The sequence below is a fragment of the Calliopsis andreniformis genome, chromosome 12 (assembly GCF_051401765.1).
Source record: "Calliopsis andreniformis isolate RMS-2024a chromosome 12, iyCalAndr_principal, whole genome shotgun sequence".
Lineage (NCBI taxonomy): Eukaryota > Metazoa > Arthropoda > Insecta > Hymenoptera > Andrenidae > Calliopsis > Calliopsis andreniformis.
Window position 1 is genome coordinate 17,024,932 of NC_135073.1, and position 21,928 is coordinate 17,046,859.

At 29.1% G+C, this 21,928-nt stretch overlaps 7 protein-coding genes across 9 annotated transcripts; 4 read left to right on the forward strand and 3 right to left on the reverse strand.

Moving 5' to 3' along the window:
* The first annotated feature begins 60 nt into the window (after positions 1–60).
* LOC143185379 (exosome complex component RRP43) lies at positions 61–1,619 on the forward strand. Of its 2 annotated transcripts, none has more exons than XM_076388323.1 (7): positions 61–120; positions 400–436; positions 501–638; positions 716–1,010; positions 1,086–1,206; positions 1,290–1,393; positions 1,467–1,619. In XM_076388323.1, the coding sequence occupies exons 1-7, from the start codon at positions 104–106 to the stop codon at positions 1,592–1,594; spliced, it is 840 nt and encodes a 279-aa protein (XP_076244438.1). In that variant the 5' UTR covers positions 61–103; the 3' UTR covers positions 1,595–1,619. The 2 variants fall into 2 exon arrangements, with proteins under 2 accessions (XP_076244438.1, XP_076244440.1); XM_076388325.1 differs by lacking the exon at positions 61–120 and adding an exon at positions 234–315.
* Positions 1,620–1,813: 194 nt separating this feature from the next.
* LOC143185382 (uncharacterized) lies at positions 1,814–2,605 on the reverse strand. Its single transcript, XM_076388327.1, has 2 exons — positions 2,469–2,605; positions 1,814–2,385 (listed from the first exon to the last, which is right to left on the reverse strand). Exons 1-2 carry the CDS (start codon positions 2,469–2,471, stop codon positions 1,876–1,878), a joined length of 513 nt encoding a protein of 170 aa, XP_076244442.1. The 5' UTR covers positions 2,472–2,605; the 3' UTR covers positions 1,814–1,875.
* Positions 2,606–2,811: 206 nt separating this feature from the next.
* LOC143185383 (uncharacterized) lies at positions 2,812–3,835 on the forward strand. The gene is made up of 2 exons (XM_076388328.1): positions 2,812–3,138; positions 3,474–3,835. The coding sequence occupies exons 1-2, from the start codon at positions 3,011–3,013 to the stop codon at positions 3,688–3,690; spliced, it is 345 nt and encodes a 114-aa protein (XP_076244443.1). The 5' UTR covers positions 2,812–3,010; the 3' UTR covers positions 3,691–3,835.
* An 89-nt stretch (positions 3,836–3,924) lies between these two features.
* LOC143185377 (uncharacterized) lies at positions 3,925–8,768 on the forward strand. The gene is made up of 8 exons (XM_076388321.1): positions 3,925–4,454; positions 4,529–4,742; positions 4,826–5,022; positions 5,087–5,191; positions 5,283–7,763; positions 7,848–8,086; positions 8,213–8,465; positions 8,540–8,768. Exons 1-8 carry the CDS (start codon positions 3,930–3,932, stop codon positions 8,594–8,596), a joined length of 4,071 nt encoding a protein of 1,356 aa, XP_076244436.1. The 5' UTR covers positions 3,925–3,929; the 3' UTR covers positions 8,597–8,768.
* On the reverse strand, positions 8,022–13,109 carry Pgm2a (phosphoglucomutase 2). 2 transcript variants are annotated; one of them, XR_013002904.1, is made up of 11 exons: positions 13,032–13,109; positions 12,403–12,495; positions 12,045–12,301; positions 11,281–11,743; positions 10,991–11,178; positions 10,738–10,915; positions 10,438–10,661; positions 10,255–10,360; positions 9,314–9,540; positions 9,002–9,217; positions 8,022–8,153 (listed from the first exon to the last, which is right to left on the reverse strand). XR_013002904.1 is itself a non-coding variant. In XM_076388322.1 (10 exons), exons 2-10 carry the CDS (start codon positions 12,478–12,480, stop codon positions 9,115–9,117), a joined length of 1,824 nt encoding a protein of 607 aa, XP_076244437.1. In that variant the 5' UTR covers positions 12,481–12,495; positions 13,032–13,109; the 3' UTR covers positions 8,744–9,114. The 2 variants fall into 2 exon arrangements, 1 of the variants encoding a protein (XP_076244437.1); XM_076388322.1 differs by lacking the exon at positions 8,022–8,153 and having other exon boundaries at positions 8,744–9,217.
* On the forward strand, positions 13,089–16,153 carry LOC143185381 (START domain-containing protein 10). Its single transcript, XM_076388326.1, has 8 exons — positions 13,089–13,229; positions 13,711–13,872; positions 13,952–14,165; positions 14,226–14,373; positions 14,450–14,602; positions 14,673–14,797; positions 14,874–14,996; positions 15,079–16,153. Exons 3-8 carry the CDS (start codon positions 14,010–14,012, stop codon positions 15,163–15,165), a joined length of 792 nt encoding a protein of 263 aa, XP_076244441.1. The 5' UTR covers positions 13,089–13,229; positions 13,711–13,872; positions 13,952–14,009; the 3' UTR covers positions 15,166–16,153.
* A 1,530-nt stretch (positions 16,154–17,683) lies between these two features.
* Positions 17,684–21,927, reverse strand: Hira (histone cell cycle regulator-like protein). The gene is made up of 11 exons (XM_076388611.1): positions 21,818–21,927; positions 21,665–21,727; positions 21,480–21,590; positions 20,797–21,392; positions 20,441–20,722; positions 19,847–20,112; positions 19,218–19,761; positions 18,953–19,142; positions 18,597–18,881; positions 18,437–18,531; positions 17,684–18,349 (listed from the first exon to the last, which is right to left on the reverse strand). Exons 1-11 carry the CDS (start codon positions 21,852–21,854, stop codon positions 18,227–18,229), a joined length of 2,592 nt encoding a protein of 863 aa, XP_076244726.1. The 5' UTR covers positions 21,855–21,927; the 3' UTR covers positions 17,684–18,226.
* Between the last annotated feature and the right edge of the window lies 1 nt (position 21,928).

Below are 21,928 nucleotides of genomic sequence, written 5' to 3' on the forward strand. Positions count from 1 at the left end.
TGTATATAAATTAATATAATAGATTGTGTTTAGCGAATTTAAATTTAGAAGCAGAGATAATTCAAATACTGTGCAACGAACGATATGATTAAAATTTTGAATTATGGATTCCCAATATAAGTTCGTATTTTTTGTATTGTATATATTTTTATTAATATAGGACAACGTGTATTTGTTATTAATTTTATTTGAAAGCATTCATTGCAGATCTTAGAAAATTTTATGGAAAAATAGTTGTCTTAACACGTTTAGTTCGTTGTAACATAACCTGTTCGACAGTTATTTCAAAATAATATATTTTATGTTTAAATAAATGTAATTTTCGAATAATTAAGTTTTGAATTCTATTTCAAACATACACTGTTTTCTAATCTAATTTAATTGTAAACATGATTGTAGGATCATTCATCCTGTAAAGTATTTACAAGATCATTTGGTAAGTGTATAAATACATCCTAGCATAATATGCTAGATTGCATAAAATTATTCGTAATTTTTAGGCACAGGAAGTTCGACCAGATGGTAGACAGTTTTTATCATTTCGTCCAATAAGTGTAAACATTTCATCAATTACTCATGCTGATAGTTCATCAATATTTAAAATTGGTGGTACAACAGTTGTTTGTGGTATTAAAGCAGTAAGTACTTTCCATTTACAAAATTGTAATCATATACAAAACAATTTTATTTCAATGAAATATTAATTTTGCTATAGGAATTAGCAGAACCAAAAATAGAATCCCCTGAATGTGGATATATTATACCGAATGTTGAACTTTCTCCATTGTGTTCTCCAAAGTTTAGACCTGGTCCACCAAGTGACCAAGCACAAATTATTTCTAAAACCATAGAAAATATTTTGAGAAATTCGGCAACAGTTGATTTGAAAGATCTTTGTATCCATAAAGGCAAAATAGCATGGGTCTTATATTGTGATCTTCTGTGTATTAACTATGATGGTTCTGTAATTGATGCTTGTATTGGAGCTTTGTCTGCTGCACTCAGTACTTGTAAGTCTCATACACTTATATGTATATTAAGTAAAACATTTCAATACTAAGTTCTATATTTTTATTTTTATGCAGTAACTTTACCTGAAACACTGTACAATGAAGCAACTGGAAATACTACTGTACATTCTATGAAACGAATACAGTTTCCAATTAAGACATTGCCTGTCTCTATAACTTTTGCTATATTTGACGAGTAAGTTATAATGTTCATATGTAAATATTTTACTAAATTTATTATGTATTTAATGTTATATATTTCTTTCTCATTTTACTTAGTCAATTATTAATTGCTGATCCTACTGATGAAGAAGAAAGTTTATGCTTAGGAAGATTAACAATTGTAATGGATGAAGAAAAAATTTGTTGCATACATAAGCCTGGTATGTTCAATATTATTTAAGAAACTATTGAACTCACTGAAATTTCAAGTCATATTAAATATTACTTGTTTAGGTGGTATTCCAATTTCACATGACCTATTTTTGAAAAGTTTAATGAAGTCTAAACACAGAGCAGAATTAGTAAGAAGGGTAATTCATACTGCTATATCATCAGCAAAGCAGGAAGAATCAAGACAATAAACTTTTGTGTAAAATTTAATTATATTAAAAATAAAATATTTTGTAATAGCCTTGTTAAGTTATTTCAAGATTTAACTTACATTTGATTAAGTGGATCTTATATTATTTAACTTAAGTATTTATACTTAATATTATGCATTACAAGAGACCATTGATTACACTATTGCTAAATTGAGAATGAAGTATTAAATGTTTTTACATACAAATGTCTTCAATTACCTTTGTACAAAGATACACAAGTGCAATCCTAAAAAAGTAATTTGTGAATAGATTATGATAGGTTAATATAAACTAGTTTTTTTCATAATACGTAAAAACTCTTCTTGAGATATTTCTCCATCACCATCTTTATCTGCTTCATCGATCATTTCTTGCAATTCTTCATCTGTAAGACTCTCACCTAATTCTCGAGCAACCCTTTTTAAATTTTTGAAGGATATCTTTCCTGTATTGTCATCATCAAATAGACGAAATGCTTTCAAAACTTCCTCCTTTGTATCCTTTTCTAACATTTTTACAGACATTAAATTCAAAAATTCTTCAAATGACAGAGTACCAAGACCATCTGGATCAACATCGGCTATAAGCTTCTTCATTTCTTCTTTCTTTGGTTCAAATCCAAGAGCTCTGATAGCCACCTTAAGTTCTTTAGTAGCAATTCTTCCAGTTCCATCTGGATCAAATAAATCAAATGCTTCCTTTATGTCACTTTTTTGCTCTGCAGTCAATTCTAACTTCGGTGGACCTTTTTTCTTCATATTAATCACAGCCTGTTTTTTAGAAGTTGATGCCTATGAACATGATTAATTATATTATAAAACAGTTTTACAAAAACATAGATACTTATAAAAACAGTAGTAAATTTTACACTTACCATATTCAAAAATTAATTAATGCACTTTGGTGCACTACTTAAACAGCGTTTATGTTATGTAAAAATTGTAGTAATTTTTAATTATTATTTATGATACTAGATGTTATTCGATCGCTATCTAAATTACAGGATAACGAATATAACATTATAAATATTTGCTTCAAAACAAATTCATAATTTTTCGTAATTACTTATTGTTTGATAGCTGTTTGTTTGTTGTTTGTGCATGGTGCGACACAGTCATTAAACTTAGAACATTGAAGTTTGACCGCCTTAAAATTCATTTTGTGAAGTAGACAACAGAGAGCGTAATGACCGGCTAAAAAGAAGTAGGTATAGTAGCGATCACTGATGATCACTGATCTACAGTGGAGTTTAAATAAATATTACTTATTTTGTTTTAAAAACAACGTAAACTATTCGATTTATGAAAATCCTAAATTTTGCAACATAATTTATTACTGAAATATTGACTGAACAATAATTATTCAGAGTTTGTATATTCTGTTATACAACGATTATCTGCGTTAAAATTGTTTATTATGTATGAACCGAAAGTTCTAAGAATACAGAAACCTAATAGTCTTGCGGGTACACCAGGTGGTAAAGTCAAAGTAATTATAAATTTACTGCTGACCGTTATTCCTGTTATGGGTCTGGTCTCGTTTAGGTGAATTTTTGTATATTTTGCACGATTTTAAGCAGTAGTTTATTTGCGTTAGAATTCTCCCATAACCTTGTTAAACTATGTTCAAACGAGTATGTTCACTTTTAATGATTGTTAATTCCATTTTGTTCAACGAATAGTAATGTAAGGTAACCTTATTCTAGTGTGCCCAATTAGAGCATCATTACTATTTTCATAATTTATTAAAAGTGACAGTATATTTTGGCTATTATTTTTTACAATTCAAAAAATTAATTATAATGTTTAGTTTATAAATCTTAATTCAGTAGAACTGTTTCTAATGTCATTATGCATGTAACTATTTTATATTGTTTCAGTCAGTTTCTTATAAGGAAAAGACAAGTCATTGATGAACTTGAAGGAAATTATTTGAATGCATCTGAGATAGATGAAGACTTTGACTTTTCAAAGGCAAAATATCAATGGAAGAACAATATATTTATTAATGTGTTTCACGAAGTAAGAAGAAGAGAAATATCGAGACATGAGAGATTAGTAGAAGAAGCTGTTAAATTAGATTCAGAAAGTAACTAAGCCCTATTTACTTATAGTATTCAGACTAAAATCTTTTTTAGTTTAATGTATAACTTTGAGTGTTGTACTATATTCTTATTAAACTGAATAAATTTTTCAAATAATTATAAATAGTACTGTAATATTATTTCATGCTTAAAGCGATGGTACAATTTAATATTATAGTGGTATAGACATTTATTATACTGCACATAAACATCCTAAAATTTAATGAAAAACATTCATTGGATCATTATAAAATGGATGAAAAAGTACAAAATAAACCTTCATGCCACACTACTACAGCAACTGAGGATGATAGCATCTTAGATTTTAAAAGTCCAAAGTCAAAAATTATGAGACCTACTACTATTAAACAAAAAAAGAAGCCAGCTACAAAGCTTAAACATCCTGTCAAAAATAAAGGCATACAAATTAAACAACAGACAAAGAAAGGGAAAAGTTTACAAGGGTCTCAATCTTTAATGGAGTCATCATTCTTTAAGCCTAAAGACAACTCTAATAGTAGAGAGCCTTTTACTTCTATTCCTACTTCTACTAATGAGAAAGTAGCTTTTATATGTCCCTTATGCTTTAAGCCATTTAAAGATCTGAATTCTCAAGCACTGCATATGAAACTGTGTGCATTTAAAAATAATATATCTACTAAGAAATTAATAGATGCTATAGAACTTCAGAAACGTCAAGAAAATGAAAGGAAATCATTAGGTTTACTTGTTGGACCTGTAATACAAGATAAGAAGAAGGCATTACCACGCAAAATAGTATGAATTTTTTATAGTAATTATTTTAGTTATTTAATTCTATTTAGTAATTTTAAAATAATTATTCTTTGTAGAACTCATGTGAAGATTCTGATATTCAGCTTGCTATTGCATTATCAAAATCTCTTCATGAAGCAGAAGAATTAAATGAAATTTGTGAAACTGAAATATTATGTGAAATACCAAATGAAATTATATCAGAAGCATCAGAACCAATCTCCAAGACACAATTGGAGCAGTTTGGATTTGCAAGTAGCAAGCCTGTATCATTTATAAAAAATAGAAAAAGTATATCTGTGTTGTATTTTATATATATTTATTTAAGCATCAATCTATGAAGTAATATTCTCGAATGATAAATTTTTTATTAGAAAGATTCAATGAAGTGACTCCTCTTCAAACACGTTCCCAAGACGAAAGAAATCGTATTTTAACAGAAAGAATTGCAGAAATTCTTATGGGAAATGATGCAGTTACTCAAAAACCGAAAATAAAAAGTCAATGCAATCAACAGATGAAAGCAGAAACGATTCTTCGAAGTCAATTACTTCAGAAACTTTGTTGTAAGGTAAAGTACTATTTTTATTTTACCAATATGTCTAACAATATATTTCTTATAATCTAATTTAAAGGAATGTAAACTGTGGGATAAAGCAAGATTAACACCTAGTCGGAAATGCTTTTATGTAGCAAATCTATCAGAATTTATTATTCCACAAGAAGATAAAACAGAAGTAGTAAGTAATGATTAATAAATGTATTAAATATAGTTAATTGATTATATTATTGCATATAGAGTTTTATTATTTATTTCAATTGAATTTATAGAAAGAAGAAGAAACTGTAAATTTTCCAATTATATGTGAAATAAAAGATTCAAAATTAGATAAAGATAAAATGGAGGCAGGCAATAATGAAAAAGAGTTGTGTTTTGAAAATGAAAGATATGAGAATTGTGAACATAAAGAGTTTACTGATGCTCTGGTGACAGATTGGGGAAATGCATTAAATGATAGTTCTGCTAGTGATATAATAATATTTGTAAATAATGACAGATATATTTGGGCACATAAACTAGTTTTTTATATTCGATGTTCTAATTTATTGCTTGAAATTGTACCTAATGATACTTTACTAGCTCCTAAAATTAAAGAAAAAATTTGTTGGTTTGATATACCTTACAATATTGCTTTGGGATTTTTGGAATTTATTTATTGTGGGATTATCAAGAAATATTCAGATATTTTTAAAGATTCAGAAAGTTTTTCTTCTCTAAGAAGTTTAGCAAGGAGATACAAAGTGAAGGAATTGTTTACTTATTTACAAAAAAAGGAAAATAAAATTAAACAAACGAAAATTCTTCAAGTACATGATGTTGAAGAGACCAAATATCAAGAAGAAATATTCGAATTGAATAAAAGTAAAGAGATTACTGAGAAATATTTAGAAGAACTGATAAAAAATAAGTCTGAATTTTCTGAAAATATACTAACAAATACTTCACCTTTATCGAATACACAATCACCAATTACAAGAAATCATATTACAGAAGATATAGAAGAAAATACAACCAAAGAACGATTGGATCAAACAGAAATTGATCGTTTAACTCAGATGAATATCGTTCGACATTCTAATGTGTCTCCTGATATGTTTGAAGATGACAATTTTAGTAATCGAACTGTGCACATACAAGAAACAGGAAAAGATGAAGATATAGATTCTATTAAATCTATAAGTCTCGATTCGGTTAGCGAGGTGATTGACACTATTAATTCCTCCAAAACTGTAAACAGTAGCTTACCTAAAAATGTTGAAGAATGTACAAATTCACTATCAAATACACCACATTCCAGCAGTTTAAGAAGAAGTAATGTAAATGATTTTGATGTACCAAAATTAAAAAGCAATTTGAGTTTATTCATTGAACAGTTCCAAAAGGAGAATGCAAAATCAGATTCTGATGTAGATTCTGAAATTTCAATATTATCAATATGTCCTAATCCTAATAGAAATCCATTCAATATAAAACAACATGAAAGCTTCAATGAATATTTTAATTTATGTGAAAATAATATGCTGAAAGAACAAGATGTTCTTAGTAAATTTGATTGTAGTATGGAAAATCGTAAATCAAATGTAAATGTTTCCGCGGAAGATGGTGATACATGTTCGAGTCCTGGATCAATGGGCACTTTAAGCCAATCGATAGAGTATAATAAAGAAAATTCAAGGAAAAAGGATGAGAAAGATATTTCAGAGATGAAAATTGTTTATGATCTAGATAAAGAAACTGTAAATAGAGTTACACCCTCCACACTTAAAAATTTACTGAAGGATGATATGGATATTGACGAGTTGCAAAGTAACGAAGATCAAGATAATGTTCCTTCAGATTTTGAAATAGAAGAAAATGAACTATCTATGTATACAAGATATATAAAAGAACATCAAAATAATAGTATAATGAAATATCGAGATTTTGCAATAAAGCATGTACTAAATAACTCTGTAAAAAGTAGTCCAGACAATAATAAAGACGAAAAGGAAACAAATCCAGATGGTGAAGATGTTACTATACTATCAGACATAGATATATCCTCTGAGTTTGTAACTTTAGACGAAGAGCATATTGATCGGGTAAACACATCGAAGAAACAGAACAGATCAAACACGTTAAGATACAGCAAATCAGAGGGAAATATAGATGTAGAAACTCTTAAAAATAATTCATTAATGTCATCAACACGATCAAGGACAAATGAAATTGAGTCAGTGGAACATCCAGTATTAGTAGTCACTGATTCTTTAAATGAGAATAGATGTAATGAAAATAATGTGTATAATAATATTTCAATTCGTAAGGAACTTGACGATTACAGCCATATTTTTGAGAATGATATTTATTTGGCAAATGTTCATATTAATGATAGTGATGAGGATAAAAGTAATACTTTTTTATCAGTTACTAAACGAAGAAATGAGTCACAGAAAAGAAAAGAGGAGACACCACCTACTCTAGGAACTAAAAGTTGCTCCTTTACAGAGGAATCAAGTAACACAGAAAAATTATTAACTAAAAGAGAAAGTAATAGGAAATTTCAAAAGAAATCAATGTCAGAAACGAATCTGAGTATTAACGCTAAAAACTCTAGAAATAATGTATTGAATTATTATGATACTTCAAGTACAACATTGTGTAAATGTGGCCATAAAAAAACTGCAGGAATAATTACCTCATCTATCATCATTAGAGATAGTATTACTCCACCTCCCAATTATGATGGCATGAAGAGTCCTGAACTTCATGTAAGTCAATAAGTTGTGTTGTATAGGCAGTAGGAATATGAAAAAGTTAAATTCATAATTTTGAATTAATCATTTTAATTTTAGAAAGAATTAAATAAATATGGATTGAAAATACAAAAACGAAAACGAGCTGTAAAGTTATTGACATATATTTATGATGAATTGCATCCTATAATCCGTAAAACGCCAGAAAAATTAAATTCTGAATATGCAGTTATAAGCAGTGAAGACGATGAACCACCAGCAAAAAAAATAAATTGCAGTACAAACTATATCGATTGCATTGATGATTATAAAGATGAATTATCACTTTCTCAAACCAGGTATGATAAAGTTATAGTCTTTACTATCATATTTATACTAGTGACATCAGCTTTTTTCACTTTACTTCTGGAAAAAAAACATTTATTCCTTAAGTGTACTAATACTTATGTTCCATAATTTTATAGTCCTGTAAGTATTCAATCATCAGAAAAAGTAATTGATGAAGAAAGACAAATTGATGACCTTGAACCTACAACTTTAACTGATAATACATTAAATATAAAAGATGCATTTCTCAAATTGATAAAAATTAAGAAAGAAATATATAATAAAATTTTGGCTTATGAACCATTATGTGTAGATTCTTTACATGCGATGTTAAAAGAAAAAGGTTTCAAATGCAAAATGGACACTCTCACGAACTTCTTAAATGAACAGGTAATTTTCGTATGTTAAAATAAGGCATAGAACAATTGAAATATTTGGTTATAACGAAATCATATTGTTTGCAGTGTATTACATTCTATTGTAAAGAAACGAGGCAAAGAAAAGATAAAAAAAGATTTTAACATAGAAAACAAAGTAAACTAAACCGGCATTTTTTAAATAAGTAATGCACATTTGTATGAATGCATGCTGAAAATGTAAATTTATTGAAAAGAATTATTTGCAAATATTGTATTAGTAAGAATTGAATGAGGAATCAAATAAAATTTTTTTGAGTTTTAACATTATTGCAATTATTATTAAAATATATTACATGTGTTTTAGACCTGATTAAATAAAATTAATAATATATGCTTAAATAAGTATCTCAGTTTAAATGAAAGAATAAGTATGTTATCAATTACTTTAGTTAAATTACGCATTAACGAATAATAGGAGGGCATTTTAATAAAAATTCACCACTGAATATACCCTTCTTTATAAAAAATTGAAAGATTAAAAAAGTATAAAATCTAAATATGTCATACCTTTCATTCTAGTATATGTTTTTAAACACTTTTGCATAAAAAAGTGTTTTTATCATTATTTACCATTTTCTGCAATTTCTAATTTTAAATAATTGATAATTTATGTTTAAAAATTAGGTAGTACGTGGTATAAGTCCATTGATTTCAGGTTGAAGAAATTCCTGTACAACAGCTGATACCATTTCATCAAGAATGGATCTTAATACCTTAACATCTCTAGACATAACATTAAATTTGATGTTAGTGTCAATAGTGTTTGATACTATATAACTCCAATAATTTGTACGTGCTTTTGTTTATTTAACAACTTACTTTTCCTCAGGAGATGCACACAATTCGCTGTAGTATTTTATTTTGGGTTCAGTACCACTAGTCCTTAATGTTACAACTAAATCATTTTTAAATGTAAATGTTATCATTTGACTGGATTTTGAAACAGGCAATACTGCTTTATTTTCTGGCTTTGTATTATCATATCCAGTAGTCAAGTCACGGACACCTACTATGGAATATTTCCCATTGAGAATGCTTGTTGGGTACTAAAAAATATTGTAAGTTAAAATAAGTAGTAAGTTGAAGACAGATACATTATTCAAGTTATTGTAAATATTTGAATTTGATTAAATTTTGTTCCAGCATAAACTCGTTAATAAATATATAACAGACTTACAATATATTTATATTTGCAATTTCTTCGAAAGATGGAGTAAGATAATAAAGAGATTGCACAGTTGGAATGATTAAGATAGCGAAAAAAAATGATGGTAAAATTACTAATGACATGAGTAAAATGTTTGTACATTTGTTTATACTGATAGTATTTTTGAACATGTTGAGGAAAACCAGCTTAATGACTTTATGAAAAATATTGTAATTTGTTCTTTCTGTTCAAGTTGTAAAAGAACTATGGAAATTGACAATATTTGCACAAGCACTTCACTATCTTTATCCAGTTTCTAGATGTTAAATGCTTTCTCATACATTACATTGTATATGTGTTTGTCATGACCTTGTAAACTTGTAATAGTAGTTTGCATTGCATACATTACTTTTTGCGTTTTATTCTAGTATGAGAATGATTGAGCATTTTTTAACTAGTTATTTTTCTAAGTTAAAAAATAAACTATATTACTCATATCCAAACTTTAAAAAGTGATAAGAATCTCGAAATATTGCCATTAATTCAATCAAATTTCAAAAAAGAAATTTCTAAAAGGATATCAATTTAGAAATATTAAACACTTAATTCTTACCGTATTTGGTTCACCAGTATAATTTCGTAACCTTTCAAATATTGCTTTGATTATATCTGGTTCATGACAAATCCAATATGAATTTTTAGAAATATGATGTCCATATCTAAATGAAATGCATACATGTCTGTAGACATTTTAATTTACATACATACTTCAAGTATGAATTGAAATATAACATACTGTGCATATATTTCATCTAACTTTTCACGAAGAGTGAGTCCCATAGTTTCGAGGTAAGCTGATAATTCTGCTAAGTGTATTCCAGCACTTATACCATCTTTATCAAGAACATGGGAGCCACACATAAAGCCAATGGCTTCTTCAAAAGCAAATATAACTTCTTTGCCCATTTTTTTTAATTCAACGGTTCTATTTCCCATCCATTTAAAGCCTGTTAAAGTTTCCTATAAAAACATATAAAAAATAGCTATAGTGCAGAAGCAATAGAAGCAATTATGCTTTATATTTTATTATATATACCTCAAAATTAAATCCTTCTTGTTTAGCCATTGATGCCAAAATTTTGCTTGAAACAGTTGATGCTAACATGTATACATTTGAAAAATCTGTATCAGGATGTTGCACTTGATATGTATGCATCATCCACCAACCTAGTAGAGCTCCTAATTCATTGCCAGAAAAGACATACCATTCTCCACTATAACAAATGTGTTAGTACCCTAAATATGTACACACGTATTTAAATATAGATAAAACATTAATAATTACATACTTCTTCATTTTTGTAGCACAAGCTAATCTATCTGCATCAGGATCATTGGCAAGAATGATAGAAGAAGAATTTTCATTTGCTACTTTTATGCTAAGATCTAAAGCACTTTTTCCTTCTTCAGGATTGGGAAATTTAACAGTTGGAAATTCTGGATCAGGTAATTTCTGTTCCTCAACTATTATAAATGGCTAAAATCAACAAACATAATGTCTATTTTGTACATTTTTATCATGTTTAAAATTATTTTCGTTTGTATAGGATAAAAAAGATAAGGAGATAATTAACAATACCTTTAAATTTGCAGCTTCAAATGCTGCACTCATATATTCATATCCTACACCATGCATTGGAGTGTATGTAAATTTTAATATTGTGTTTCTATTTACTTCAGGATACAAAATGGTTTGTTTAAGATCATTAACATAACTTTGCATGATGTCATTCCATGGATCTTTATATAATGAATTATTATAGACTTTCATCACATCCCATGAGGATGCTGCTGGTTCAAGATTTTCCAGTATACATTTTTGAATTTTCTTGTCATGAGGAGAAATGATTTGTGCACCATTTTCCCAGTACACTTTATAACCATTGTCATTTTTAGGGTTGTGAGAGGCAGTAACCATTATACCAGCTGCACATTTGTATTTTAATATGCTATAAGGTATGAAGGGAGTTGGAACTACTTTGGAGAAAAGGTATACTTTGAAATTTTTGCTCACAAAAATTGCAGCAGTCAATTCTGCAAATCTGAAATATTATAGAACTATTATAATGCATAATTATATTTTCATGTAATAGACAGTGCATCTTGCTTATCTCAATCACTCAAAACATTTTTCAAAACTTAGAAAATAGAAGAATTCAATCATGTTAATACTTTGACCTTTAAATGCCCTTTAAAAAGAAATGGAACGAAACAAGAACTAGTTGTTCTCTTCAATCAAATACTGATTGGTTTGGTTTTAATATTATTAGACAATGAAAATATTATAAGCAATGAAGCCAAACAAGAAACACTGGAACTCATACTTAAAATATTTTCATTAACCTTTTACTACAGTGTCTTCCATCGTATCCTATTATAATACCTTTTTCAGGAGCATTAAGTATAGTATCAATTAAGTATTTTGATAAACCTTGACCAGTCTGAACTATAACTAAATCATTCATTTGACTATATCCTGGACCCATACAACCTCTCAGGCCAGCTGTGCCAAATTCAAGTCTTTTTAGAAATAAATTAGATAAAATTTTGAGGTCATTGTCATGAATAAGTTTTTCAACTTCATGTTTAGCATGTGTATCCTAAAAATGAATAAGGTGTCAATGTTAATTCACAGATATAGCTTACAATTAATATGAGGAGTAAAGTTCAATTGTATTTAAAATACTATTCATGTCAGAACCTTGTTCCATTTTAACCATTCATTAATTTTATTATCCAGCTCAGTGTTCCCAGTATTAACAGGAATTTCCATAGCCATAATGGGAATGTTTCTCTGTAAAAAAAATAACCCAAATTAATCGTTTTCAACAATTTATTAAATAAAAAAAACAAGGACGCGTAAGAAACAAATATTCAAATATGTTTCCATGTTTCTAATATTTGTAATACGAATATGAATGCGGTGGCAACGAACAGTAACGACCACGAACGATCATCGACGATCGTTAATAAAGTACGTATTTAATCCTCTTTTTAAATATGAATTTAAAATAAGCAGAAAAAGAAATGATTAAAAAAATATATATATAAGGCATACAGAAGTATCTGAATGAGTAATAAAAAAATCTATTACCGTATGTATCAGTATGTATGCAGTTGCAGAGAGAATGTGAAACAGAAAGTCAAACGCGATGCAATTTACGAACTCGCTGATAATCAATGATTAATATATTTACAGATTGAATAAAGATATTCTTCGGACAGATAAGGAAATGATATTATAATATTAAATAAGAAAAGCATTTGTGGAATGGCACTTACGGAAAGATAACGGTGGTTAGAAGATAAATTCTGTAGATGTCTACTAACCTATCACCGCTGCACCGCACCGGCGACGCAGGGTCAGTCGGTCCTTTCGACAAGAAACCACGATAAAATTCGATTTTTCCAATCGTTTTATAGAAATCTTTAACTGGCCTTGCAAGTTGACCGTATGATATGAATTGTCTCCGATTGACAGAGACACGCATTTATTGTAAAAACGGTGATCATTTTAAGATACAAGAGGTGTGTATGTGAAAATGTTCTTTCAGGTTATTTTGTTTTTATCTTCGAAGAAAACATATGTGACCGTGTTTATGCGGGCGGTTTAAATTGTTGCCATTGCGTTATATTTTACATAGTTTCATAGTTATTAACATTCTTGATACGATTTCCTTTAATCGATAAATACTTCTCAAATCTTCTTAGTCTTTGATACTTAAGTTCTATGAGACAAGTGACCATTTTAACTCATTGAATAATGTGTAGAATTGAGTTACTTTTTAACAATTTTTTTATATATAACACATCTCTTAACATTATTATATGGTTATCCATTTAATTTATATAGTTTGTCTTTACTGATACTAAAATTTGTGTAAAGTATGTTATTAATTGAAGTAGTACCTTTGAAAGATCGGTTCTATATTTAATGAATGAATGTTTTAAATAATTGACTTACATAGAAGGAAAAAATATTTGCTTCACATAATTTTTGATGTTTCAGTATGAATGAAGTATGTGAATTGTACTCTTAGTTAATCTGTGGAAGAGCTAAACAATGCTGAAGACTGTCCAGAGGCTACTTCGGCATAAGGCCTATTGTATAATAGAATTAAGTTTGTTTAGATTTTTTATCAAAGTTCTATGAACTTTATATATATATAAGGTAACTTTACAATCTATTCTTATTTATAACAATGTTGTTGAAACATTTAACATCTTGTAACATTGTGTCCTTCTTTTAGAATCTGCACATTCAAAAGTTAAGCATGTTGATCAGTTTGTAGACAATATTCTTATAAAATGGATATTGGAATTGTTAAAATTGCTGAAGATAAAGATTTTGAGAAATTAAAAAAGTTGTATGATGATAATAATGACTGGAGATTAGACTACAACAAACCTGATTTATCAGTTTGGACTAAATCTGTACCAGGAATTAGCTTTAGGATGGTAAAGGTATGTACCTTTATAATTATATTTAAGATTTTATGATAGTATAATCAAAATATTTTACAGATCAGAACCCGTTTCCCTGATGTCTTGCCAGAAACACTATATGATGTATTACATGATCCTGACTACAGGAAAGTTTGGGATACTCATATGATTGAATCAAAAGATATAGGCTTTTTTAATCCAAATAATGATATTGGTTATTATTCCAGTAAGTATATATTATTATTCTTAGGTATAATATTGTTTATTTAAACTATTTAATAAAAATTGAATGCATCAATTAGTGGCCTGTCCATCTCCACTGAAAAACAGAGATTTTGTACTACAAAGATCATGGCTTGATACTGGTATAGAGCAACTGATTCTGAATCATTCTGTTTACCATAAAGATTATCCACCAAGAAAGCAATTTGTGCGGGCAACATCTTATCTTACAGGTAAAATCTGAAACTCATAATAAAATAATGAGTAGTTGCCTAATTTTTTTATTATAAATTTTAATTTAAGGATATATTGTGAGACCATCGCGAAATGGCGATGGTTCTGAATTGGGCTATGTATCTCATACGGATCCACATGGAAAGCTTCCAGTTTGGCTAGTCAATAAAGTTACACAGATATTTGCTCCAAGGGTATGTATGTTTTCATACAGTGTGTACAGGTAATGTTTTTTATTGAAATGTAAATTATATGTACAATTTTTTTCAGATGGTTAAAAAATTACATAAAGCTTCTGTAGCTTATCCTAATTGGAAATTGTTAAATAATCCAAATTATAAGCCATGGCATTTCCCCGAACAAATTGCGGCTCCCCGAATACGAATCGAAGATGTAAGTATTTTTTTGTCTTCAAAAGGTGAAGTACTACAAGTATATAATACAAATTATGATAAATGTTTCAATGGGCTTGTAGTGTGTAAAGTCTGTAGAAGAAAGAAATTCAAAGAATCATTATGTTGATGAATCAGAACTAAAGGAATCTACAATGGACAGTGACTAGCTCTTTTGTGTAATGTACACCTTAACATTATTACACTCGTAAAGAAATAATTCCAATTATTAAATGCAGTATTATACCATTTTGGGATGTCAAAAAGTTTTGAAAATATTCTATTTATATATGTGTGTACACACGCACACATAATTAAAGTTTATGGAGTACGTTAGCGGTAATGATATCAGGTTTGTTGCTATAGTGGAGCTTATTGTAATGAATGACGGTATAAGTAACAAAGTACATTGTGGCCTGTATCGTGTTAAATGCTAGTCATGGCTTGTTGAGTCAAAAAAGTTGTATGTGTTGTTGAAGATGTAATTTATTATACATAAATAATGCAGCCTCGAGTATATAACGCACAATACGCAGGTCGTAATATCAAATTTGTGTTTATATGGGTTTAAGCATATAAATATTATACATTGTGGATAATTTTTTAATCAGAACTTCCATATTACGTATCCATATTTGTTAATATTGCCGAGTTATATCTCGATGCATACATAATGATTACAATATCGCGGTATTCAAAATGTGATTCTGATAATATCAGGGAAATTTCCAATAAAAACAAATACAGTAGTCAAACACGGATAGCAATTTTGTTTATTACACGTAAAATGATAAACATTTGTAAAATAGAGTTACTAGTCTATTTTCATTTTTATAAACACTATTTCACGGCTTCATGTTAACAATAGCGTTAATCTTCATGCTCTATTAATACTTAAAATATTATCTGTTGATTGCATATATACTGATTTGTTTAAATAATAATGATAAGGAAACAAATTTTTGAACTATAGTGAACTCTTCGTTATGCAACAGTAGTTCCTGTACTTAGCATTTCTTACATTTTTTAGAAAGAAAGATTTACTATATTTACGAAGCATTCTGCCTAGACTAAAACAGTTACATATCCTATTTACATAAATTCGACTGACGCATTCAATTATTTTCATTATAGAACGTAAATTTATAGTTTTTTGTATTTGACATTATTTTTTTTACTGTGCTGTGTATGAACAAATTATCAAACTTGAATAATTTACTGTACAATATTTAAAATATATACAATTTACGTATTTATTACTTAATTAAAAATTTGTACAAATCGCATGATAAATATTAAAGAAAGTTACAATTATAATGTTGTATCATGAGAAATTTTAGAGTAATTTAAAAGAAAGGATTTGAAAACGTCTAATTGATCTTTTGACAGAAAATGTGTACTTAAGATTTTTGAACTAATATTTATTAATGCGTTATTGCATGCACATATTTTACTATTCAATCTTTTATATACTTAGTCAGCTGTTTTGTTCTAATTAATAATTATATTAGAGTGCAATATTCTTCATAGATAGGCAATATGTTATTCGTTGCAAGTTCAATATTTATTTGCTAAAACTTATAAGACTAGATTTTTCTTACTTCCTAAATTACAGTGTCAATTCAAAGACAAATAAATAGCTTAAAAGTTTCTCTATACACTTTTGCACTTGTAATTATAAGTTATATATATATATATATATTATATACATATATTTGTGTATTAGCAAAATGCAGTAATTAAATCAAAATTTTATTGCTGATGTTATTTATTGACAATTTTTAATATTACCTTTATATAAAATTTATTACAATATAAAACTTGATTGCATGCGTTTCTTTCATCTACAATAATTTGTACTTATATATTATTCACCATAAATTTATATTATATGTACATTGTATTTTGAATAGACAATTTAATTGAAATTGAGCATGTTAAAATTAAGAAATTTAAGCATTTCATTTCAGAACACATATGTTACACATAAACACAATTAATATATATATGTATTTTGGAGAATTCGATAAATAATTTATATCTCTATACATATTTTAAATTTTAATTTATACAAATTAATACTGATATGGATGTATAATTATTTTATGCTGTGTAATATGTTACTTTAAATTCAAATTTTTTGCTTCCATTACATAATAAATTGTGATGAAATACATCAAATTAACAGCGCATCATAGTAGCTAATATTGTAGATCGTATATTCTCCATTATAAATATGGATTTATAAGCTTAAATAATATTTCTTTTTACACTATATTTTCTAAAACTGTATATACTATATCAATGTACACATTTTCTTAGGCATCTAAATATGATAGTGTAATACAAGGTTTAGAAATACATTCATACTGATGCTGAAGTTTTATGCAGTGCATCATATCTTATCAAATATTGTGATAATACCATATCTGTTAATGTTCCATTGCAGATATTAATTCATTTTGTTCATAATATACTGTACGAAGACGATATAAAATTGTTAAAATTTGTAATCAATTAATTTGTTTTATATTTTCCCCTATCTGTACTTCTTTCATTTAGAAAATATTCCTTCTGATTTATTTCAGTTTTATACGTATAAAAGTATTCAAATCTAGTGACAGCACTAATTATGGGATCAAAAACTAAAATTTCAAAATAATTTTTAATATAAAACCTTATTTTTATTATATACTTATTTTAATTATCACGTTGTATATGATATACAAAACTGTACAATTTTATCTTTCATAAAAATTTGTTTTTAACAATATACAAGAACAGGCTGAGATTCTAAAGTGCTATCAAAATATTTTTGGACATCTTCAATAGTTCTAAGACAAAAGAGGTACAATAACTGAGTCTACGAAGCTTTTGTCTTTAGAATACAATAACTTCTTACATTATCAATTCATTAGGTAAGCAACATAACTCATTTCAGGAGAAAATATCATGATTGCCTCGTATAAAATATCCAAAATAAATTGACTATCGCTACTTATATTTACATACATTACTATTTTCTGTATCAAAATACATATAAGTTACTATAATCTGGAAAGAATTATAGCCTGAAAATTAAAAAGCTTGTAGACTTGTGTTCACTATAACTATTTTGTCCATTTGAAATAATACTAGTCTAAAAACTTTTTAACATCATTTTAGAACCATTACGGATAATTATAATACGAATTTCATACATTACAACAGATCTATACTTTGATTAAACTCCTAATTACTTTGATTTTTTAGTGTTGTTAATTGTTCTGTATATTCAAGATACAGTCTTTGCCAACGTAGGTGTCCACCAACAACAGATAATACATCTTCCAAAAGTTTATGCTTTTTAATTCCCTGTACAAATGAAACAATAATATTGGTTGTTATAATAATAATTGTATCGATAATTGACACAGTAATATTTTTAAAAAAATGTAATACCAGTATTACAGGATCCCATATACTTTTAGAGGCGGATGTGTGACTTGGACCCAAAAGTTCATCTAAGATTAATCTTAGGCGTTTCTCCAATCCGTCTAAAGACATACTACACTGTATATAAAATGTCATAAATAAATGAGAGCAAAAGATAAATGCATACCTTGAGTCAACAGAAATGATACTAAGGCTATAAGCCAATGTACGTATTCTTGAGCACTTCCAAGAGCTTTGGAAGCAAGTAACTGTTGCTCCAAATAAGACACTATACTTGGAGCACTGTGGGGCAATCTAGGATTAGGTAAAGTATTCCCAGCCATTCTAAGTAATCCTTCTTGTAGAGAAGAAAGTGGACCTCTTGGAGTTCTACTTCCAGATGTAGTCGATGCATTAAATGACGCCCAGCGCCATATAGGGTCTTGGCTATCACCAATTAGCAACCAAGTACCTAAACATGGTTTTTAAATAAATTCAGTAAAATGATTTTCTGATTTCTTGAAACAGAGTTGATTTGCATACCCATTTCTTTATGGTATATATACGCCCTAGCATTGGTGAAAGCCAAATGTGGCATTCCATTGTACAAAGTGCATGACAATAAAGAGGTGCCAGGTACTGCTAGATGTGCTGCAGAAGTAGAAACTATCATTCTGCAGGAATACCCTATTTCCCATACACGTACAGCTCCGCAGCATGAAATAACCATTACCTAAAGACATGGACAATTGCTGAATAGTCATTATATTATTGCTCTAATAAAAAGCAATCGAGAAAAAATTAATACCGCATTTCCAACTGCATGAACTTTAGCAAGCGGAGCAGGTGGTGCTAAAGGAGGTGCTGGTCGACATCCCTTTGCGGGATGAAACGTATGAAGGGTTCCGTCTTCTAGGCCGACTGCTATAACCGCAGGCGACGCTGCTAAAGCTACAGCACTGTATCCCAAATACAAATCCCAAGTTGGTTCTGAATCCGTGCCCTTGAATACTTGTAGATGAGCTAAACCTTGACTATTAGTTACGGTCACTGCATAATGACCAGCTTGTTGTGATAAAGAACTGGATGGTTTTAAAGGGGGAAGTATAATTTGATTCGTGTTTCTTTCAGATGTAATTTTTGGTTTCTTATTAGGCGAAGTATGATGTTGTTTCGCTGTAGTTTGTTCACGGCGTTTCAAAGTAAGCGTAGACATTGGAGTATTTATATTAGCTGAATTAACAGAGGAAGTGACGTTTGGAGCCACAACATCGTTTCGTTTTTCTATAACAATTGAACTTTTAGCTTGACTCGTGAATGTTGGCGTTCCTAATCTGGCACTTGATGAATCGCTAGAAATAAATAAATGTGATTGATGACTTAATATCACAATATTTACATGTATTAAGTGTGTTTGTGTGATGTAATTGAACTTACATTGTATCTGATGGTGGTGGTATAAACATTGGAGTTATTCGTCTTTTACCATCCGATGTTCTTGTTTCGATTTGTTTATTAATAGGTCCTTTAGCAGGGGTAGTTGAAGTGGTAGTAGGTGGTTGTACTGAGCTTGTACTTATTGGTGCTTGAGTTGTTTGAGTTGGGGGTGCTGAAGTTTTCAAGTTAAGCAGTTCAGGTGCTTCCATCACATTACAACCTCCTTGAACTAGAGGTTTACCATATAAACGTTCATGAAGACTACTCTATAATCAAAGGAAATAAATAAATGAAAAAATTGTTAAGTACATTTAGAGTATATGAAGTATCTCTGCTATTGTGGTATCCCAAAGTAGGAAGAGCAGCAATGACAGGAAGCATGTAATAACATTGCTCATGTTTGTAAACAATAAACAGATATTGTATACACACACAAGCAAAAATGTACGAGTCCACTTTCAAAGTCAATTATTCTCGAGAACGAAATCTTGAGAAATTTTTATTCTGCACTTTTGATCCATTTTTTATGAAGAATCACCTTCTGCTTGGTGATACCACGATTGCAGAGACGTTCTGTATATCTAATATGTGTACTTGTTCAGCTGGATCTAAAGGTTGGCCTAATTCTTGTTGCGTGAATTCAATAAGTACAACAGATCCATCCCAAGAGCAAGCTGCTAGTCTCAAACCACATGGTGACCAGCTAGCGTCTAAGACTGAATGCGTAAATAGTTCATGTATTACTACCAAAGGTCTTTTTAATGACGTCAACCATACAGAGAGAGAACGGTCACGAGATCCTATCGCAACACAGCAGTACTGTTGTGGCTTGGAAGAACCTGGTTGTTTCTTTTGTAAAATGTTACCATTAAATCTCTACAAGTAATATTAAAATGATTAATAAAGTAGCTTGTGATAAGGAATGGAGTATAAATATATTTGTTACAAACCACACATGTAACAGCTTTTCTATGCCCAACAAAATCCTTATCTTGGGTCCATCCGTCCCTTTCAATTATTTGTGCTGTTGGACCTCCACCATTCATTGCGTGAGCTGATACTAGGTATTGACCATCTGGACTCCAAGAAAGTCTTAAGACATGAGTTGTACCTCCACATTCATCAAATGGTTCTGATATTAATGCTGCTTCTGTCCAGTCTGTAGTGCGCCATACTCTCAATGTTTTATCATCAGATTGAGAGGCTAAATATTTTCCTACTGGGTCCCATGTAATTCCTTTTACAAACCCTGTGTGTCCTTTCAATACAGCTACAATGGCTGGGAACTTGGAAGCATCCCACACAATTACACTATTGTCCACTGATGCAGAGGCTAACCATGGACTATGCGGAGCCCATGCAAGGTCAAGTACATCAGCTTCGTGTGAGCGTAATGTAGCTATACAACGCCATGTTTCAACACTAGATTTTCCACCAAATATGGAACTACCGCCTGATCCAGATAGTCTCCAAATCATAATTAGTTTGTCTACTCCACCAGATGCTAATAATCCATTGTTACTCCATCTAACACAATTAACACATGCTAGAGAAATAACAAATGTATTAGTAATATCTACAGTAAATTTTAACGAAATGTTTCCTTAATTTAATAAACTAATTGCAATCATACCAAGATGATTATCTAATTGACACAACATTTTTGGAATATTTTCATCCAATTCTGCAATTTCATTAACTACAGGTTCCATATTCCATATCACAACTCTTCCAGAATCTCCACCTATAAAGAATTAAGAGCAATTAAACTATTATTTTTAAAAAGAAATGTTAAATACAGATTGGAACCATTAATACCTTGTCCACCAGTAGCAAATCTTTTTCCATCTGGATGAATATCGACAGAAAATATTGAGTACCCTAAAAGGCAATTAAATATTTTAAATTATGGATCATAATTGAGATAAGAGCGAAAAAGAGTGCATTTAAAGAAACAGATATTAGACAGACCATCATGAGTAACCCAATTCGGCTTCACCAGCTTCATATTTTCCTGTTTAACGATACTTTGTCGAACTAATAAATTATTTTACAACTTTTAATTTAAAATACATTTTAAGT